This window comes from Acartia tonsa, chromosome 4 (assembly GCF_053477335.1).
Source record: "Acartia tonsa isolate MP-2025a chromosome 4, ASM5347733v1, whole genome shotgun sequence".
Taxonomy (NCBI): Eukaryota; Metazoa; Arthropoda; class Copepoda; order Calanoida; family Acartiidae; genus Acartia; species Acartia tonsa.
Genome location: NC_137263.1, coordinates 11,347,153 through 11,363,258, shown reverse-complemented (window position 1 = coordinate 11,363,258; position 16,106 = coordinate 11,347,153). Strand labels below are relative to the sequence as shown.

General features: G+C 31.1%; 2 protein-coding genes across 4 annotated transcripts; one reads left to right on the top strand and one right to left on the bottom strand.

The window, feature by feature from the left end:
• Positions 1-581: 581 nt before the first annotated feature.
• Positions 582-7,296, top strand: LOC145316060 (uncharacterized). 2 transcript variants are annotated; one of them, XM_080156347.1, is made up of 9 exons: positions 592-891; positions 1,233-1,316; positions 1,597-1,647; positions 3,654-3,743; positions 5,786-5,839; positions 6,006-6,040; positions 6,630-6,694; positions 6,830-6,888; positions 7,172-7,296. In XM_080156347.1, the coding sequence occupies exons 1-9, from the start codon at positions 662-664 to the stop codon at positions 7,269-7,271; spliced, it is 768 nt and encodes a 255-aa protein (XP_080012473.1). In that variant the 5' UTR covers positions 592-661; the 3' UTR covers positions 7,272-7,296. The 2 variants fall into 2 exon arrangements, with proteins under 2 accessions (XP_080012475.1, XP_080012473.1); XM_080156349.1 differs by lacking the exon at positions 1,597-1,647 and having other exon boundaries at positions 582-891.
• A 515-nt stretch (positions 7,297-7,811) lies between these two features.
• Positions 7,812-16,099, bottom strand: LOC145316056 (F-box only protein 21-like). Of its 2 annotated transcripts, none has more exons than XM_080156343.1 (14): positions 15,865-16,099; positions 15,561-15,662; positions 15,154-15,251; positions 13,953-14,035; positions 13,464-13,681; positions 12,920-13,339; positions 12,135-12,289; positions 11,691-11,771; positions 10,696-10,741; positions 10,522-10,561; positions 10,000-10,087; positions 9,495-9,583; positions 8,291-8,366; positions 7,812-8,031 (listed from the first exon to the last, which is right to left on the bottom strand). In XM_080156343.1, exons 1-14 carry the CDS (start codon positions 16,097-16,099, stop codon positions 7,957-7,959), a joined length of 1,806 nt encoding a protein of 601 aa, XP_080012469.1. In that variant the 3' UTR covers positions 7,812-7,956. The 2 variants fall into 2 exon arrangements, with proteins under 2 accessions (XP_080012469.1, XP_080012470.1); XM_080156344.1 differs by having other exon boundaries at positions 13,464-13,676; positions 13,954-14,035.
• Between the last annotated feature and the right edge of the window lie 7 nt (positions 16,100-16,106).

The following is a 16,106-nucleotide window of genomic DNA, read 5'->3' as shown; positions in this document are numbered from 1 at the left end:
GAAGTAATGAATATTATAAAGTAACCGACCCTATATTTTGAAAAGATTCAATTTTATACTCAGATCACTTACATGGAATTAATTTTGGTTTCAAAAACTTTTAGAAAAAGATTAACATGCAGATTTAATGGAGCGATGTTTTTTTTGCTTATGTTAAGATTCCTGTTATTCGCAACACAGACGTATTTAGAGATGAATTTCCGTTTTTTATAAAGATTTCGCGAAAACTGAATTTTATTTTATTTAAAGAGTTTATGTGATGTTAAGCACCTTCAAGCATTTTTTGTTCATCTACCTGGTTTCTGTTCTACACGACTAAATGAAGGAAGAAAAATTAAGTTATACCATGGTCTTGACAAAAACAGTTTGATTGATGTACCCTTATCTTTTACAGCACATTTAATTATGTTTTGCCGTGTTATTTTATTTGCACTTAGAACTCAACAAAACATTTGAGGATATTTTGTCAATTAACATTTCAATGCTTTTTTCATAAAACACTGGTGAAACTTAATTCTTTTTGTTAATATAACTAAATCAAACCCAAATCTTGTATATTCACCCAAAAAATACTCCGAATCACTTCTGGAAGACATTTAAAATCACTTGATCTCGTTCTTCCATATTGAAATTAATATTCTGTTTTATCTAAGAAATAAAAATGTTGAAGCACAAACTCAACAAGGAGGATACTCCACAAGGAGGCGGAGACAATGTGGAGCTAGACACTGTGAGATCAGCCCGCCAAGTGGAGCTTAACATTGACGATTCAGATACCCACACAGATCCTGAATTCTGGTGGGATGAAAGTTATCAGAATGAGAGTCTCAACATGGCCGAAACGCCGAGTACCGCGTCTGGCTTTAAAAGAAAAGGGCTTCGAAAAAATAGGAACTAATTAAATGCTTACCATTGTAATATAGCTGGTATGGAGGGGAGGGGGGAAGCTACATTTTTTTATTCCAATCCACAAAATATATGATCATTTTGCAATTCTACTTTTAATGCTGCCATCATATGTTCAAAAGGCTCTTATGCTTGACTTATTATATTTCACATATTTTTTCGGAATCACAGTTGATTGTACTCTTTTGTTTACTATGTGTCTTATGAAAAAGTAATCCGTTTAACAGTTCTCATTTTTTGTCAATTTTTATTTTTGCAAAAGGGCAAAAATTCAATGTCAAAATTCAAATTTCAAATAAAAGCATTTATTGACAAATTTTGAGTAGACCTCAAGATATGATTCGGTCCGCCAGTGAATACAACATACAAAGAACAAGTTCCCTCAAGAGTTGTGGCGTTCAGGGTGACAGGTTCGGTTTTTTTTTACATTCAAGCATCTCATATTGTACGATTTTTTCGGGAAGTTCTTCCTGTGAATGGTTATAAGATGTTCGACTAAGGCATTCTCCCTACTCTGACTAGAAGTCTTGCATATGACATAGCAGCAGAAGAAACACTCATTTCAGTTATAACGAAGTGTTGGGCCGAGACTAGAACCTAACTACTACCATTCAGTCCGATCGTTAAAGAGATCTTCAGCCGAAAATGCATCAAATCACATATTAACAAAGAATGTTTACCATTGCGTAGGTTTTATACATTGGGTGTACCACTGAGTGAAGATGAAAATTCTGGATCCAGGTTATTGTAAAATAATGTTGTTGATGTTCAACATGCATATTCCAAGCATTCTGAATAATAAGTTTTAAAAACTATTGATCCATCTCAACCCAAGACTACTTTATCAAACTAACATCTTTGTACAGGCCATATATATATTTCAATAACTAAGGTTATCATTCTCAATCGTCCTGTAAAGGAAAAAAACACAAATCAGTAAATAATACATACAAAAAGTCTATTTTTGAAGAATCTGAGTAAGATATTTAACGTTTCTTTTTTCTTTTTGATTTGAAGAATTGTAGAGATGCATCGCATCTTTATAAAAGGTTATGTAATTAGAAATGCTGTTAAAATTAAATTTTCATAATTCATATTAATAAAAACACATACCTATAAACTTTTTTGACATTTTAAACATATTTACACTCCCGCTACATATCTATTTATGGTCTAACAGCAGACCATTTCAAAACAAACAAAAAAACAGCTGAAAGAAAGGGTTGAAGATTTTGAATGGGCGTAGCAAGAGGGGATTGTGGTGTGGTTGTTATTTTCATTTTTTTAAAAACATTGCAACTGCATTTTACATTCTAATATTTAATACAGGGTCAAATTTACGAATATAATATTTTTCTCTAGATAACAAAATCCAAGGGTCATTACTCTGCACTTGCTCTAATGGCACCATTTGAAAATCATTGGGCTGGTGTCCATTAGAAGAAAAATGAATACCTACAGCTTTAGTTGAATTTGGTTTAATGGAACTGTTATGGGCATGAAATCTATCACAAATACGATTTTTTGTTTTGCCAATGTACTGTGGTTTTAGTCTACAATTGCCAGATTGTTTAACACATGTTATACAATAAATTACATTAGAAGATAAACAATTCATATTAGAGAGAATAGGAAATTTTTCATTTGTTGTTGATGATGTTAAATAATTTGCAAATCTGGGTGAATGTTTACAAAGATTACAATTTCTATTACAATGTTTAAAACCAATCTTTTTTCTCTCTGATTTTCGATCATTTAAAACAGGAAGTTTGGCTCGAATTAAATATTCTCTGAGATTTTTTGGCCTAGTCCACGTAATCATCGGTGGGTGGGGAAAAATTCTTTTTAGTCTAGGATTTTTTACCATAACTTTCCAAAATCTAAAAATTATATTTGAAATAGAGGGTAAACGGGGGTCATATTGTAAAGATAAAACTGGGCGTTTTATTTCAGATTGCTTAGCAACTTTTTGTAAAGCAACATTTCTATCAATAATTTTTACTTTATCAAAAGCTTTTGTTATATAATTAACTTTATAACCACGTGATAAAAGCTTTATTTTCAAACAATCTAATTTGTTTAAAAAATCTAAATTTTCACTGCAAATACGTTTTAGCCTTAACGCTAATGAGTAAGGTATATTTTCTGTAATGTGTGAGGGGTGACAGGATAAGGGCGAAAGATAGTTGCATTTTCGCCCCGGTTTCTCATAAAGGTCAGTTTTGATAAAGTTATCCTTTGTCACAGAAATAACTGTATCCAAAAAAACAACGGTTTTCTTGGTGAAATCATAACTGGCTGTAAACTTAAGATATGGATGAATAATAAGGATTACGACTTTCTGTTATCAATTTTTCATTCAAATCACAATAAGGGAAATAGATTTTTACAAAAGTCTGAACATTTTTTATGCTTTTTGGGAAAATATTTTGGCATCTAGCAATTTCTGCTCTCAATCTAAATAAAATATCCAAATTAAAGGTGGGTTCAATCCATTTTTGCAATAATATATACTGCAAATCATTTTCGAATTAATTCAAGCTTCAAAACTTCGTTTTCATATCAAAGTGCAATATTATAAACAGAAAAGAGCAAAGGCAAATAATAGGAAAGTTTATTTTATATAGGTTTCTTAGATAATCTTTGCACTATTCTCTTTTAACTGTACATAGAATTGAAAAACAACAGGACTAAAATATTTTTAAAAGATTTGCTTCTGTTAAACTTGAATGTTCTTGTTATTTAAGTATTGTAAGTTACTCTAGCAGTGAGAGTAGTGATTCTAGAAGAATGGATTCAGATATTGAAAGACTTACAGCTAAGACTGTATGGAACAGGTCAGTTTAATTTCATTTTATTGTCGCAAAAAAACTGTTGGAATGAATTACTCAAGGCTAAACTAGATATTGCTGATTTTTTACCCATGTCGAAACAGTTAACATTCTGTCGACATACACTTTTAATAATTTATATCAATTATGTGGCGGTGACTGACTTAACGGCGTCATTGGATAAATAACTACAATAAAATTTTAGCGGATTTACAATTCATGGACATTTTATGGATCTTGAAAGAATACAAAGTGGCGGGGTTTCGTCGTATTTTCACAGAAGCTTTTCCCCTATTTCAAGCCCCTTTGGGGACGCTCTAATCCCTGCGGGGCAATCATTAACGTTTACCTAACCTAAAATAACCTATCAAAAGCTAGTGTAAAAGTACGACAAACCCGCTACTTCGTTTTCTTTCCATGATGCACAATTTCTTCTATACAATGGAAGATATGTTCTTTTTACGGTTAACCTTGTAAGACAAAAGTACATAAAGGTCCCTTTTGCGAGGCTTATTGAAGAATAAGGTTTACTATTAAAATCTAACAAAAACGAAATGAAAAGACTTAATAGTTTTGGTACTTTAAAACAGCGTGTCGGAGCCGTTTAATTTTGATGCGGCTCCGGCTCCTACCTTAAAATTAATATATCAATTTTTGTTCATTATTGAATTTGATAAAATAAAATAAATAATATAAAATATTTTGCTTTTATTTGATTAAAGCTATATAAAAGTAGAAGGATGTGTGTCTATTTGTTCAGTAACAATAGTTTTTCATGATAAATTCACTGAGTGAAAAAGTCCTTGATACTTCCCAGCAATTTATTGAAATATATTTCGGTGGACATTGCACCCTCATCAGTCTAAATGACATAATTCATATTAATTTAATTTACATATTAAAGATAGGTAAAAATAAAGAAATTTGTAGAACTATAAAGGCAGAAAATGTTGCTAAAAAAAAAAGAAAATATGATCAACCTTGAGTTTAGTTGGATGTTAAAAGTAAACTAAAAGGGATTTTTTTTTAGCAAGAGACAATATCAGCAGGGGGGGGGGTTAAAATACATTAATATACATAAATTTTAATATTTAACATTTTTATATGAAAAAAACTATTTTCTTTTTTATTAAATTATCATTCAAAATTAAAGCTTACTTTTATAGATAAAGTATTTAGGATTAGGTTATGCTGTATAGATACTGTAGAATAAAATTAGTATTTTGAAGTCAAGCTGTATATACAATACATTATTGTTGATAGTCAAAGGACAATTTTTTAGGTTATTTTGAAAAAACTTTTTTATATATGGGAGTAAGCTATCATTTACTATATCTATTATAGTACTCCAAAGATTTTTAAAGAAGTAACTGTTTATACATAATTATGATAATAAAATTTTGCTTATAAGTTTAGGTCTTGTAAAATAAAACAAAAATTATTTGCTATTAGCTATCATTTACTATATCTATTATATTGACAAAAGATTGGTATTTAAAAGTTAAACTGTTTATATATTATTATTGATAATCAAAAAAAACATTTTAAAAAAGTTATTGTGGAAAAGGTTCTTTAATATTGGAGTTAATTATCATTTACTATATCTATTATATTTCCAAAAATATTTTTAAAAAAGAGATAACTGTAGGTATATACATAAATATGATAATAAAATTTAAGTAAAATTTTGTAGGTCTTGTAAAATAAAAAAATTTAATTTTGCCATTAGCTATTATTTACTATATCCGTTATATTGACAAAAAACACTGAGCAAATTGTTGGAAAATTTCTTTTAAAAAAAATGAATTAGTTAATATTTTCATTTATTGTTTTATTAGGTATGTAAACTAAAAGAATTTTTTTTTTTTTTTATTGTTTATTATATGGAAATAGACCGTTGCCAAATTTTAATATTACTTTAAAAAATCATTTTTAGCTAATCTGGAGCCGGAGCCGTTTTTAAGAAAAATACGGCTCCGGCTCCACCAAAAATGTTGCTGCTCCCGGCTCCGGCTCCGAAATGCTGCTTTAAAAACTTACTTTTTTAGCATGACAAATCCAGAGTCTGAAGTTGCGCAGGCTAGAGAAAGATTACAAGCCAGGTATTGAAAAACATTATTTTTTTACTCGGAAACTTAAGAAGTAGCACATTGTAAATTCAACGATGGCCTATGTCATATCTTTTTCTTGCATCCAAGTATATTATTTTTAAAGCATTTGATAGATTAAATATTTTAATAGTTAGTTTCTATTTAAATATTAATTTAGAGGATTGGAGACACGTTTTATCAAAAAGCCTACAGGTATATTCAAGAAGCTTTAATTTACGGCACTAAAACGTGCTAAAAAAATATGACAACATCCATAACTAGCGTAGCTCAAAAATCATAGAGTGGACAAAAAGACTAATTGAAATATTGAGCAGATGTTCAGTTCTCGTAACAATGAAAAAAAAAGAGGAAATATGCATTTGATGCATGGCCGACCGCCAGACGGATCAAAGTATAAAATTAGATGCGCATGTCATAGGGATGTTCACTAAAAATTTCAGCTGTCTACCTTTAATAGCAGCCAAGAAAAATGAATTTTCCCCATAGCGTTACGGACTGTCTAAAGTTAATTACAGAGTGGTTTCGATAGATAAGTGGTTTTTGATATGTCTTTCAAAAAATTCAAACATAAATAGAGCTATGAGTTTGTAGGTCACTACACCATTATCATTGTTATTTTAGCCAGCTACAGGGTTCACTTTATCATAATTTGGTTAAAGATCTAAGTAATAACAATCTCTAGGTCACCATAGATTCTCTAGTCCCAAGGTGAGAATGAGATCACCGACCAGACTGGATGTGTTAGTATTGCCTTATTTTTAACCTTGTACATATATTTTAGAACTTAACAAGAATGATGTCAAACATAGTCCTATGATCCAGCAGCAACCAACAAAAAATGCTGAGGTAAAAAAAATATTTTCACATGACCTGTTTTATCGAAAGTCTTAAATTCAAGAATTGTATTTTATTATTTTAGTTTAATATTTATTTCTTAAAAGCTTTCATAAGATATAATGAAAATAAAATTATGATTTTTAGAATGTCAACAAAGCAAATAAGATGAAGACTATGGATTATTTTGAGAATTCAACATTTTGGTAAGAAGTTTATGCCTTTATAAAAAGAAAAAAAGGATTATTGTTTTTACATTTTCCACCAATTAAAAATGATTTTTTTTCTGTTCTCATTTCAAAACCATAAGTTTTCATTAAAATAATCTTTTGTTAGGTATATATTTTTCCTTGCAAGTTTTAAATCTAAAGGATTAGGATCTCTGAAACGATAGGTCACTTTAGAAACATTACTCTTCCATATATCATATAAGATAGAAGATAATATAACTTTTTGCCATTTAGCTTTAATTTTTGAATGAATAAATAGGTTTATGATTGGAGCAGGTGTGGTCCTGTTGCTAATGTTTCTCTTCAATATAGTTCAACTACACCTGTCTGTTCAGATTAACAGGCAAATTGATTTATAATTACTTTCACCAGATCATCATGGACTTTTCTAGTAAGTGAAACTTGCAGCTGGCTAAAATAACGATCCACCTCTTTTTCCCCATCCTCTCCTACTGGATGAACGAACTGACCAATGAATGAGCTTCAATATTCAACACAAAGAAGGGTCTTCTGTAAAACCTACCTTACCTAACATGTCTGTCTCTCTTTATTTAAGTAACGGTGAATATTTTTTGTTAAATAATTTTGACGTATATATAAGAATTACATATATTTAACATAGCAATTAGCAGGCTTCAGCAAAACTAAATCGTATGTCATGGCCATAACTTATTTTTATTTAAGTTTTAAGATATCTTTTTTTTAGTAACACAAGAGAGTTAAGTGTGAATATGAGCAAGACAATATCGCAGCTACTGGCCAAATGTGTCTCAAAATGTTGTAATATCACTGATAATTTATAAGTGAAGTTTTTGTTTACTTTTGTGTCAACGCAACTTTTTACGCTTGGCGGCCTTGGTGTTGCTGAAAATTAATGTGATCCATAAATCTTGTATGTCTATTTCTTTATCACTAAATTATTTGTTGAAGCTTTCTTGAATAAATTCTATAGTTTTTTATCAATATGATTTATTAATGGGATAAGTATCACTATAAATGTGTAAGCATAATATAAAAATAAGTTATCACAAATTATATTTTATTTTATACTAAACGATCGTCAGGATATTCTTTAATTAATTCATCATTTGGAATGTAACCTCGCTCTTCATCAAATTCCTACAAACAAATCAGTTAAAAAAAAAAGTTTTATCACTTAATAAAATAGAACTAGTAGAAAACCTTTGATTTTCTATCCCTACAATAGCAGACAGAAATTTCTTTGATATACTATATATCTTAAACAAATTGTAGTGTAGTAATTCTTATTTATAGTTGAGTTCCATTGCGTTTCAGATTTGGTTACAAAAAGTGTTATCCTCCCCCTCTTAGACACCATGCATAGTAAGACGAGCAAATAAATCAACAAATGAAATACCTTAAAATATTTTCCAATTTCTGGGTGTGTAATTGGAATAGGATCACATGGTTCTAAATTTTCATCAGCAGCGTACCTTGAACATTTGAAATAACGTTAGAATCCTAAATTCCTTTGTTGCTTCAAAACCGATTAATATCAACTGAATTATTCTGGTTCCAAGCCATACTGAAAAATCATATATTCTATCGTATTATACAGTTTTGTACGATTATAAAAATGTACAATTATAAGATTAATACCAGTTTTGTTAGCCTGTGTTAGTTTTAATCTTATAATTGTACATTTTTATATCCGCGGAAAGCTGTTTAAAATACGATGCGATAAATAACTATTATGTAAGTTAAGCACCCAAGGGTTCTCACCATTATCATCACAAAAACAATGATGACAACACCAATAAAGGCGAAGCTTCATCTATAATACAAAGTAGAACGATGTCTGTTTGTCAGTTTGTTTGTTTGTAGCGAAGGATCTCGCTAACCGCTGAACCGATCGGGTTATCCTTAACAGGGTAGCTTCTCATAGGTCCCGGGAAGGTTTATAACTATTTTCTTGGGGGGTGAGACACCCCCATAAAAAAAATTTAAAAATACCCCACCAAAAAAAAAATTTTCTTCTTAAAACTATAATTAAAATAGTGGGGTTGATTACCTCCCCCCCCCCCTAAAAAGAAAATTCCTCCCCCACCAAAAGAAATTTTTTTTGAAATCTAAATTACGAAAAATTCGTTTGATCTAACCTCTAGAGGCAAAGCCCCTAATGGCTAGGGGCGAAGCCGCTAGCAAATATAAATATTAATAACTACAGAGTGTCGGATGGGGAGCTGCCATTTCTACGACTAGTATAAGTATAATCACTGTGTTTTTGACAAAAAGTGGGTGAGTTTTTGTCAATTTGTTTTTAATATACGGCCATGATCATAAATAACAGTTGAAACTATTTTCCTTAAGTAAATGTTGCGAGGCTATTTTATATAAGATCCAGCAAAACTGTGAATATGTCATACCCCATAAAAATGCAGGTGTGAATTTGACAACAAAACTGTGTTTAAGACATTAAATTTACTGTATTTATCAGATATTTCAATATTATTTATTTAGAAAATACACGAATAAATACCCTAAAATCTATGAACGTAAATTGCAAACCGACCCTAACCTTTGCTTGTATATGTATCCTGGTAATATCCATAAAGTGTTACCTGTTAGATCCATCCATGACAAGAACATTATAGAACGGCTGAGTCTCCTTCCTTGGTAGCTGATCCACTTTCATTTGTCGAATCCAAGTCTATAACAAAATTGTTGTAAATTGTGTTGACTGGTATTTTATTATTATGAATAGGGATGCGATACAACCTTATGAAGGCTAGGAATGCAGAGGGAGGGGGCATTGAGCTGTATATTACACTAGTCCCTAAAGTTACATAATAACGTTTTCTTATTTGTTGGCTTAACAACTTCGGTGACTTTTATTGAATTTTGATTGGTTGGTTTATTTAGTTTTATGTCCAAACGTTTCAATCACTAATTGTAATGTACAGAAATGGTATTTTTATGTATCATCGTTGGGAATGTACATCAATTTATTGTGCATTGTTCTAGATCCCAACAAAGAATACATTTTGCATTTTTGAGTTCCACGTCCTGATATCTTTAGAATAATTTGAAGACACTTAGTACCCAAAAAATATTTAAATGTGTAACCTGCGAGGCTGTACACTTCTTATCCCAGCCATAGACAACACATATATATTTGTACTTCTTATGTCTTGTCACACTTCCTACTTGAAACCTTTAAGAGACAATTTAGATATTAAATTCATTGATTCGCCATAGTTTCAACTTTCTATGTAGTTCTAAAGAAAATGGATACTTCTTGTCTAGTTACTATGGCTAGCTCAAGATACACGTTCAAGTACATTATACCATAACCCTTTCTTAGGGGGAGGGGGCAACTTATAAATACATACCAAAACAGAATTTGGGCAAGGCCAAATTAAAAAAAAAATTGATTTTCCCCCCACAACTACGAAAAAATTAAACCTTTGAAACCTCTCCAAACAAATTTAAGGGGGTAAATTTTACCCCAATAGTAAAACTTTTATACCAACTACTCAAATTAAAAAACGTGGACTCATTGATTTTTAAATTTTTTGCTTTTTAAGGGTTGTGGAGTTAGAAGGTACGGTTAGAAAATTATTGTAAGGATGAAAGAAAATGTTTAACCTTATGTTTCCGTGGGGAAATTCTTCATTTATTCTCTTCTAATTAAATAAGCCTATGTATAAACAAAAAATCTTTTTAAGGTGATTTAAAATTAAAAAAAATATATTTCAATTTTAAGGTTATTTGGAAATTTAATAAAATATTTGAATTCAAATACTTTCGGCTTATTTTCCTTGGGTGTAATTTCTGTATCAATTTGTTGCAGTGCTTCTTTCTGCGCCTAGATAATAAAAAGCTTTATATCAGAGTTCAATAAAAATATTTATTTTCATAACAATTGTAGAAACTGGAAAATTAAAAATAATCGAAAATAGTGGGGATATGAATATTATACCTAGACTGTAGCATAGCTACAACAAATAGGAAATATAGAAGTATAAAAAACAAGGATGAAAATATCCATGTAAGCGAAGCTCTGAAACGGTAGGACAAACGAATACTTACACTTGTATTGTGTCAGAACTGAATAATCAGAATATAAATGTATAAAAGTCCAACGAAACAAAATTGTAAGTAAATCGACTGAAAAAACGACTAAATACAGGATATTGTTTAAGGACATACTTACATTTTTAGGACTTGATTATAGAGATGCTTCGCTAATAACATCTTTGTTTCCCTAGGAATCAGTATTCCAAAAATCAGACCAATCGGATAATTGTATCACATAAAAATTTGATGTTGAAGAAGTTAAAAAGTAACATGTTTAAAATGGACGTATTGACTTAATGGTAACGATTATAGAGTCGCTTCGCTTTGTAACTCGTACATAACTCATATAGGAATCATCATGCAAAGTTTGAAATCGATAGGGAAGTTTTAATATGTCTAAATTAACTAAAAGAGCTATCTGTTATGTACGGACCGACCCTAATCATAGAAAAGCTTCGCTTTTAACAACGGCAAAGCTAAAATGATGTTCTATCATCTTATCCTACTTATTCTGCACACTTAATAAAAAATGAATTTATATTCTATTTATATAATTATAAAATATCCTACTGAATTCATGCATAAGGACTTACACGTTTTATAAGGGGTGAGGCTGAAACCTCTCATAGCTAAGTCATTCTAAACCAACCATAGCTTAAGGTTAACTTAACATAGTCTATCTAAACACTTCCAAGTTGATGTAAACAGGGTGGGTGTAATTCTATTATTATGTTTACCTGACTATGTAAGCGAAGATATTCTACTTGATCAGTTATACCTGGAACACTCTGCCACTCTTCACACATCCTTTCCACTTCCTTAAATGATGATGGGATTTGAATGTAGTTCCCCGTAACACTAAGTTAAAATACATTTCGAAATTTCCTAAAATGCTTTTAATTCATATATTGGCTTCCTGCAAACAATTATTAGGAGATCTCGAATGTTTTGAAATTCTTTGTTACAATTGAGATGGCTTTCATTTTTAAGGTAAAATTAAAGTTGTTTTTGGCAGCCTTTTGCAGCATGAAAGAATGGCCAAAGGACCAGATAAATCAACATCCAGCAGATAAACTCACGATTTCCCTAAACCGTTGCTAACGGACGAACACACAGACGGACAATTCGAATAATAGAGCAGCTTCGCTACAAAAAAAACTAAAGCATTAGAATTGTCTTACCTCGTGATTAATATTGAGCTGTAGGTAAATTCTAATAAGCATAAACCCCATGTCAGACATTTCTGCCCCCCTGTTCACCACCAGAAGCATCAATTCTAATGTTGATCGCAAGAGGGTGAAGTTTGAGTCACGTGACGTGTGGGAACTTGAAGAGCCTAAAAAAGGTTTTCGGTGCTTTTATCTAATATAATTTCTTGAATACCTACTCATTTTTTTGCCCCTTATATTTCATTAAAAAATATATAAATATATTTCTGGCAGGGTGCCGGAGCCGTATAATTTTGATGCGGCTCCGGCTCCGGCTCCTACCTTAAAATTAATATATCAATTTTTTTTCATTATTGAATTTGATAAAATAAAATAAATAATAGGTATAAAATATTTTGCTTTTATTTGATTAAAGCTATATAAAAGTAGAAGGATGGTTGTCTATTTGTTAAGTAACAATAGTTTTTCAGTTTATTATATGGAAATAGACCGTTGCCAAATTATAATATTACTTTAAAAAATAATTTTTAGCTAGTCCGGAGCCGGAGCCGTTTTTAACGAAAAATACGGCTCCGGCTCCAGAACACTGATTTCTGGCATCAGTTTATAGTCCAGATGCAACCGCAAAGATTTCATTAGTAAACAAGAAAAGGAAAATGAAATTTGTACGAAATTGGTTGACTATGAGCAATTTATTAAATAAAATTTTACTTATTCATTCCTCTTCGCTCCTATCTTCTTCTCTGACTGATAAGAGTGATTTTATTAAAAGTAACGCCTCATTAAATTTGACTTACCAATGGCAATCAAATTTCTAAGCATTCTCTGGGCAGTTTGACGAGGAGTCGCAACATGAAAATAATCAGGTTCCAATGCAATACCAACAGGCGGCAAGAGTTCACTTGTTTCGGATTCCTGCATCCTAGCTCCCTTCTTGAAGACATCAATGTATGTGAACTGTTTGATACCAGTCCTGGTAGGATACTGTCTCCATCGGAGCAAAAAATGTCGGGGGAAATTTACAGGTTCCACGTTGACCCCAATCCGACCAACAAGGCACAGATACATGAGGCTGAGGGAAATTGGTATTCCAAGTTTTGTCTCAAGAACACGATTAATGTATGAATTGTCGGGAAGGTAATAATTTTCTTTGTTGCCATCGAAGCCCTCGGTAACAAGAAACTCGTTTGTGACATCCAACACAATGGCCTCGAATTCTAAATTACAAAATTACTCAATTATCTCTAAAAAAAAATAACTGTTATGTCGTGTCAATAGACACAGCAACTCCCCCCCCCCCCTCCTTGACATAAAAAGAAGAAGGAAAAATGTTCAAACTACCTGGAGTTTTATCTAGTGTTCTTAAATCCTGTAAACATTGAATTTTATTCCGATCCACAATATTTTTCAGTTGCAATAATTCTAGAATTTTGTTAGCCAAAGAGTCCAAAGAATTTTCAACACTTTCGTACGTAATTTGTTTTTCAGGTTGACACCAGGATGCTATCATTACCAGAACCTTTTCATACATCTCATAAGAATTCTGTTCGTCTGTTTCTAATTGAAATCATTGTAATTCACTTTGTTTTTATTTTAAATTTTCAACTTATTCTATTGAAACAGGACGATCGGGGGAAAAGACCTATAAACATTATCATTTAGGGGTATGTAAGTGGATATAATACTTAAACTATGCAATATAGAATTGTAAAGTTCGTGTGACATTCCTCCTTCAAATCATCAACACTTTCCTACTGCACGCCCCATATTTAGCTTTTCATGGGAATGTAAAAGACATTTTACAAAAAATGTTGTGAGTTTACAATTCCTGAATTTGTATCTTGTACAAACTGTTTCACATCTGAAGTTAATAATCTATGATGGACATGACTGACTACCTTGCGACCATAATACTAAAAATATAAAGATGATAAAAGGGAGACTTTGATCTCGATATTTTTACAATAAGGGGGGGGGGGAAGTTCTGACACATTTGCGTAAACCTGGTGTATAGGCTTTATCTTTGGACTGAGATGATAGGTTATTAGGGATAAAATCATTCTTATATGATGAATTTCACCCAGATTTAAGATTTTTTGGATAGGCCTCCAGGTGGTCTCTCTACAGGTAAAAATGAAAAAAAAAAATTTTTTTTAAGAGTTAAATGTCAGCTTATGAGACAAAATATGTATGTTTTTTCTTCAAATATGTGAATAACCATCAAAAAGAAGCATATTTTGTTTTATAAGTTAACCTCTAACTCTTCAAAAAAAATCTTATTTTTATTTTTTACCTGTACAGAGACCACCCGGAGGCCTGGAGCTCCGGAACCTGGAAGCCTATCCAAAAAATCTTAAATCTGGGGGAAATTCATCATATAAGAATGATTTTATCCCTAATAACCTATCCTCTCAGTCCAAAGATAAAGCCTATACACCAGGTTTACGCAAATGTGTCAGAACTCCCCCCCCCCACCTTATTGTTAAAATCTCGAGATCAAAGTATTAAGAATACTTTAAAAATGCAGCACAGTTTTGATGCGCACATTAATAGAACTCAAATTGAGAAAATGAGAAAAACTTTATTTCTTAAGAACTACGTTAGATTAAAAAATTGTCAATTATTTTGCGCGTTTATGTGTGCTGTGCACTTTCTGTGTGTTTTTAGTAATTTATGATATCAGATTTCTTTAATACCTTTCAATCACGATTTTATTTATGAGCGAACAGAGACTGTGCTGCCAGTCGTTTTAGAGCTAGCTACATTTCAAGTTATAAGTCGAAGCATTTACTTTGTAAATTGATTACCTATGATTCATTAATATTTCAAAATAAGGCACTTTGGAAAAACCTGTTTTTTGGGCACAATTTGTTAAAAACTAGGAAATTTTATTTTCTGGTTTAAAACTCCTCACATTAATAAAGAAAATAAGATATTTATGATTAATTTCTGAAAGGGTAATTGAGTTCAATTAGTCAATACTTTTTATTGAATAATAAACATCTTGTATATGAATGGTGTAATAAATTACCTTGTAAGTAAGGTCTGTATTGGAGTTCTTGTCATTAAGTTTGGAACGCAACGAGTGAAGAATGTACAAATGTGTAAAGTCTTTACTTGGGTTTCTCTGTTCATTATTTAAATTTATATTTCGAAAAAAAAATTTAATTAACTAGTTGCTTCACAACTAAAGTTGAAGGTGAAATTACAAACAATATATATATAAAAAAAAACAAGCAGCATTTGAAACAGGATAATTTTCCTTACAGCTCAACGGTTAATGAGATCTTAATAAAAGATAAATAACAGACAAAAACCGTTCTAATTGGTAGGAATAGGATAGATTTGAATTGCATTAAGTCTCGAAACTATGTATTATCTACATATCTCGGAAAGATGGACAAAATACTTAACAACAGATACAATATAAACTTTCCTTAAGAAGTAAATCGTCAAACTCTTTGAGATCACAGAAAGATAATTCGCTTCTATTGTAAAATTTTGATGATAGCGATGTGACTTTTTCTTCAACAAGACGGCCTAAAAGAAATTTTCAACGGCAAATTTGTGTCTGGAATTATTTTAGGGTTGGCAATTTGCCCAATATTTGCGCCGGATTCAGATTCTTACAAAAATCCACCCCCCCCCCCAAATAAAAAAAAATGATCGGATTGCCAACCATAATTTATTTATAAATATTTTTTTAAAAATGTACATCTTAGCGTAATCTTAAGAATCTTACTTGTTTGTGTGTACACAATAAACTGTTGTTTCCAATCAATTTCTTCTTCAGTGTCATTTAAATTTAACGCATCAAAAATTTCTTTAGAATACAACTCCCTCCAAATTTCGTTGCTATCCGAACACATTTGAAATCTTTTGCAAGTTAGTGAAAAATTAATAATATCCTTGTGGGTTAAGTTTGCGGAGAGTAAAATTCTCTCTAAAACTTCAGGAGGTAAAATCTGAATTGACATTTTGGAA

Coding starts and splice junctions, on each gene's coding strand:
- LOC145316056 (XM_080156343.1), bottom strand. CDS start 16,099: ATGTCAATTCAGATTTTACCTCCTGAAGTTTTAGAGAGAATTTTACTC. Junction 12,290..12,919: donor TAGAAATTTGATTGCCATTG/GTAAGTCAAATT, acceptor AACCTTTTTTAG/GCTCTTCAAGTTCCCACACG. Junction 8,032..8,290: donor AAATTGGAAAATATTTTAAG/GTATTTCATTTG, acceptor ATTTGTTTGTAG/GAATTTGATGAAGAGCGAGG.
- LOC145316060 (XM_080156347.1), top strand. CDS start 662: ATGTTGAAGCACAAACTCAACAAGGAGGATACTCCACAAGGAGGCGGA. Junction 892..1,232: donor AAAGGGCTTCGAAAAAATAG/GAACTAATTAAA, acceptor AATTTTGAGTAG/ACCTCAAGATATGATTCGGT. Junction 1,317..1,596: donor TGTGGCGTTCAGGGTGACAG/GTTCGGTTTTTT, acceptor ACCATTGCGTAG/GTTTTATACATTGGGTGTAC.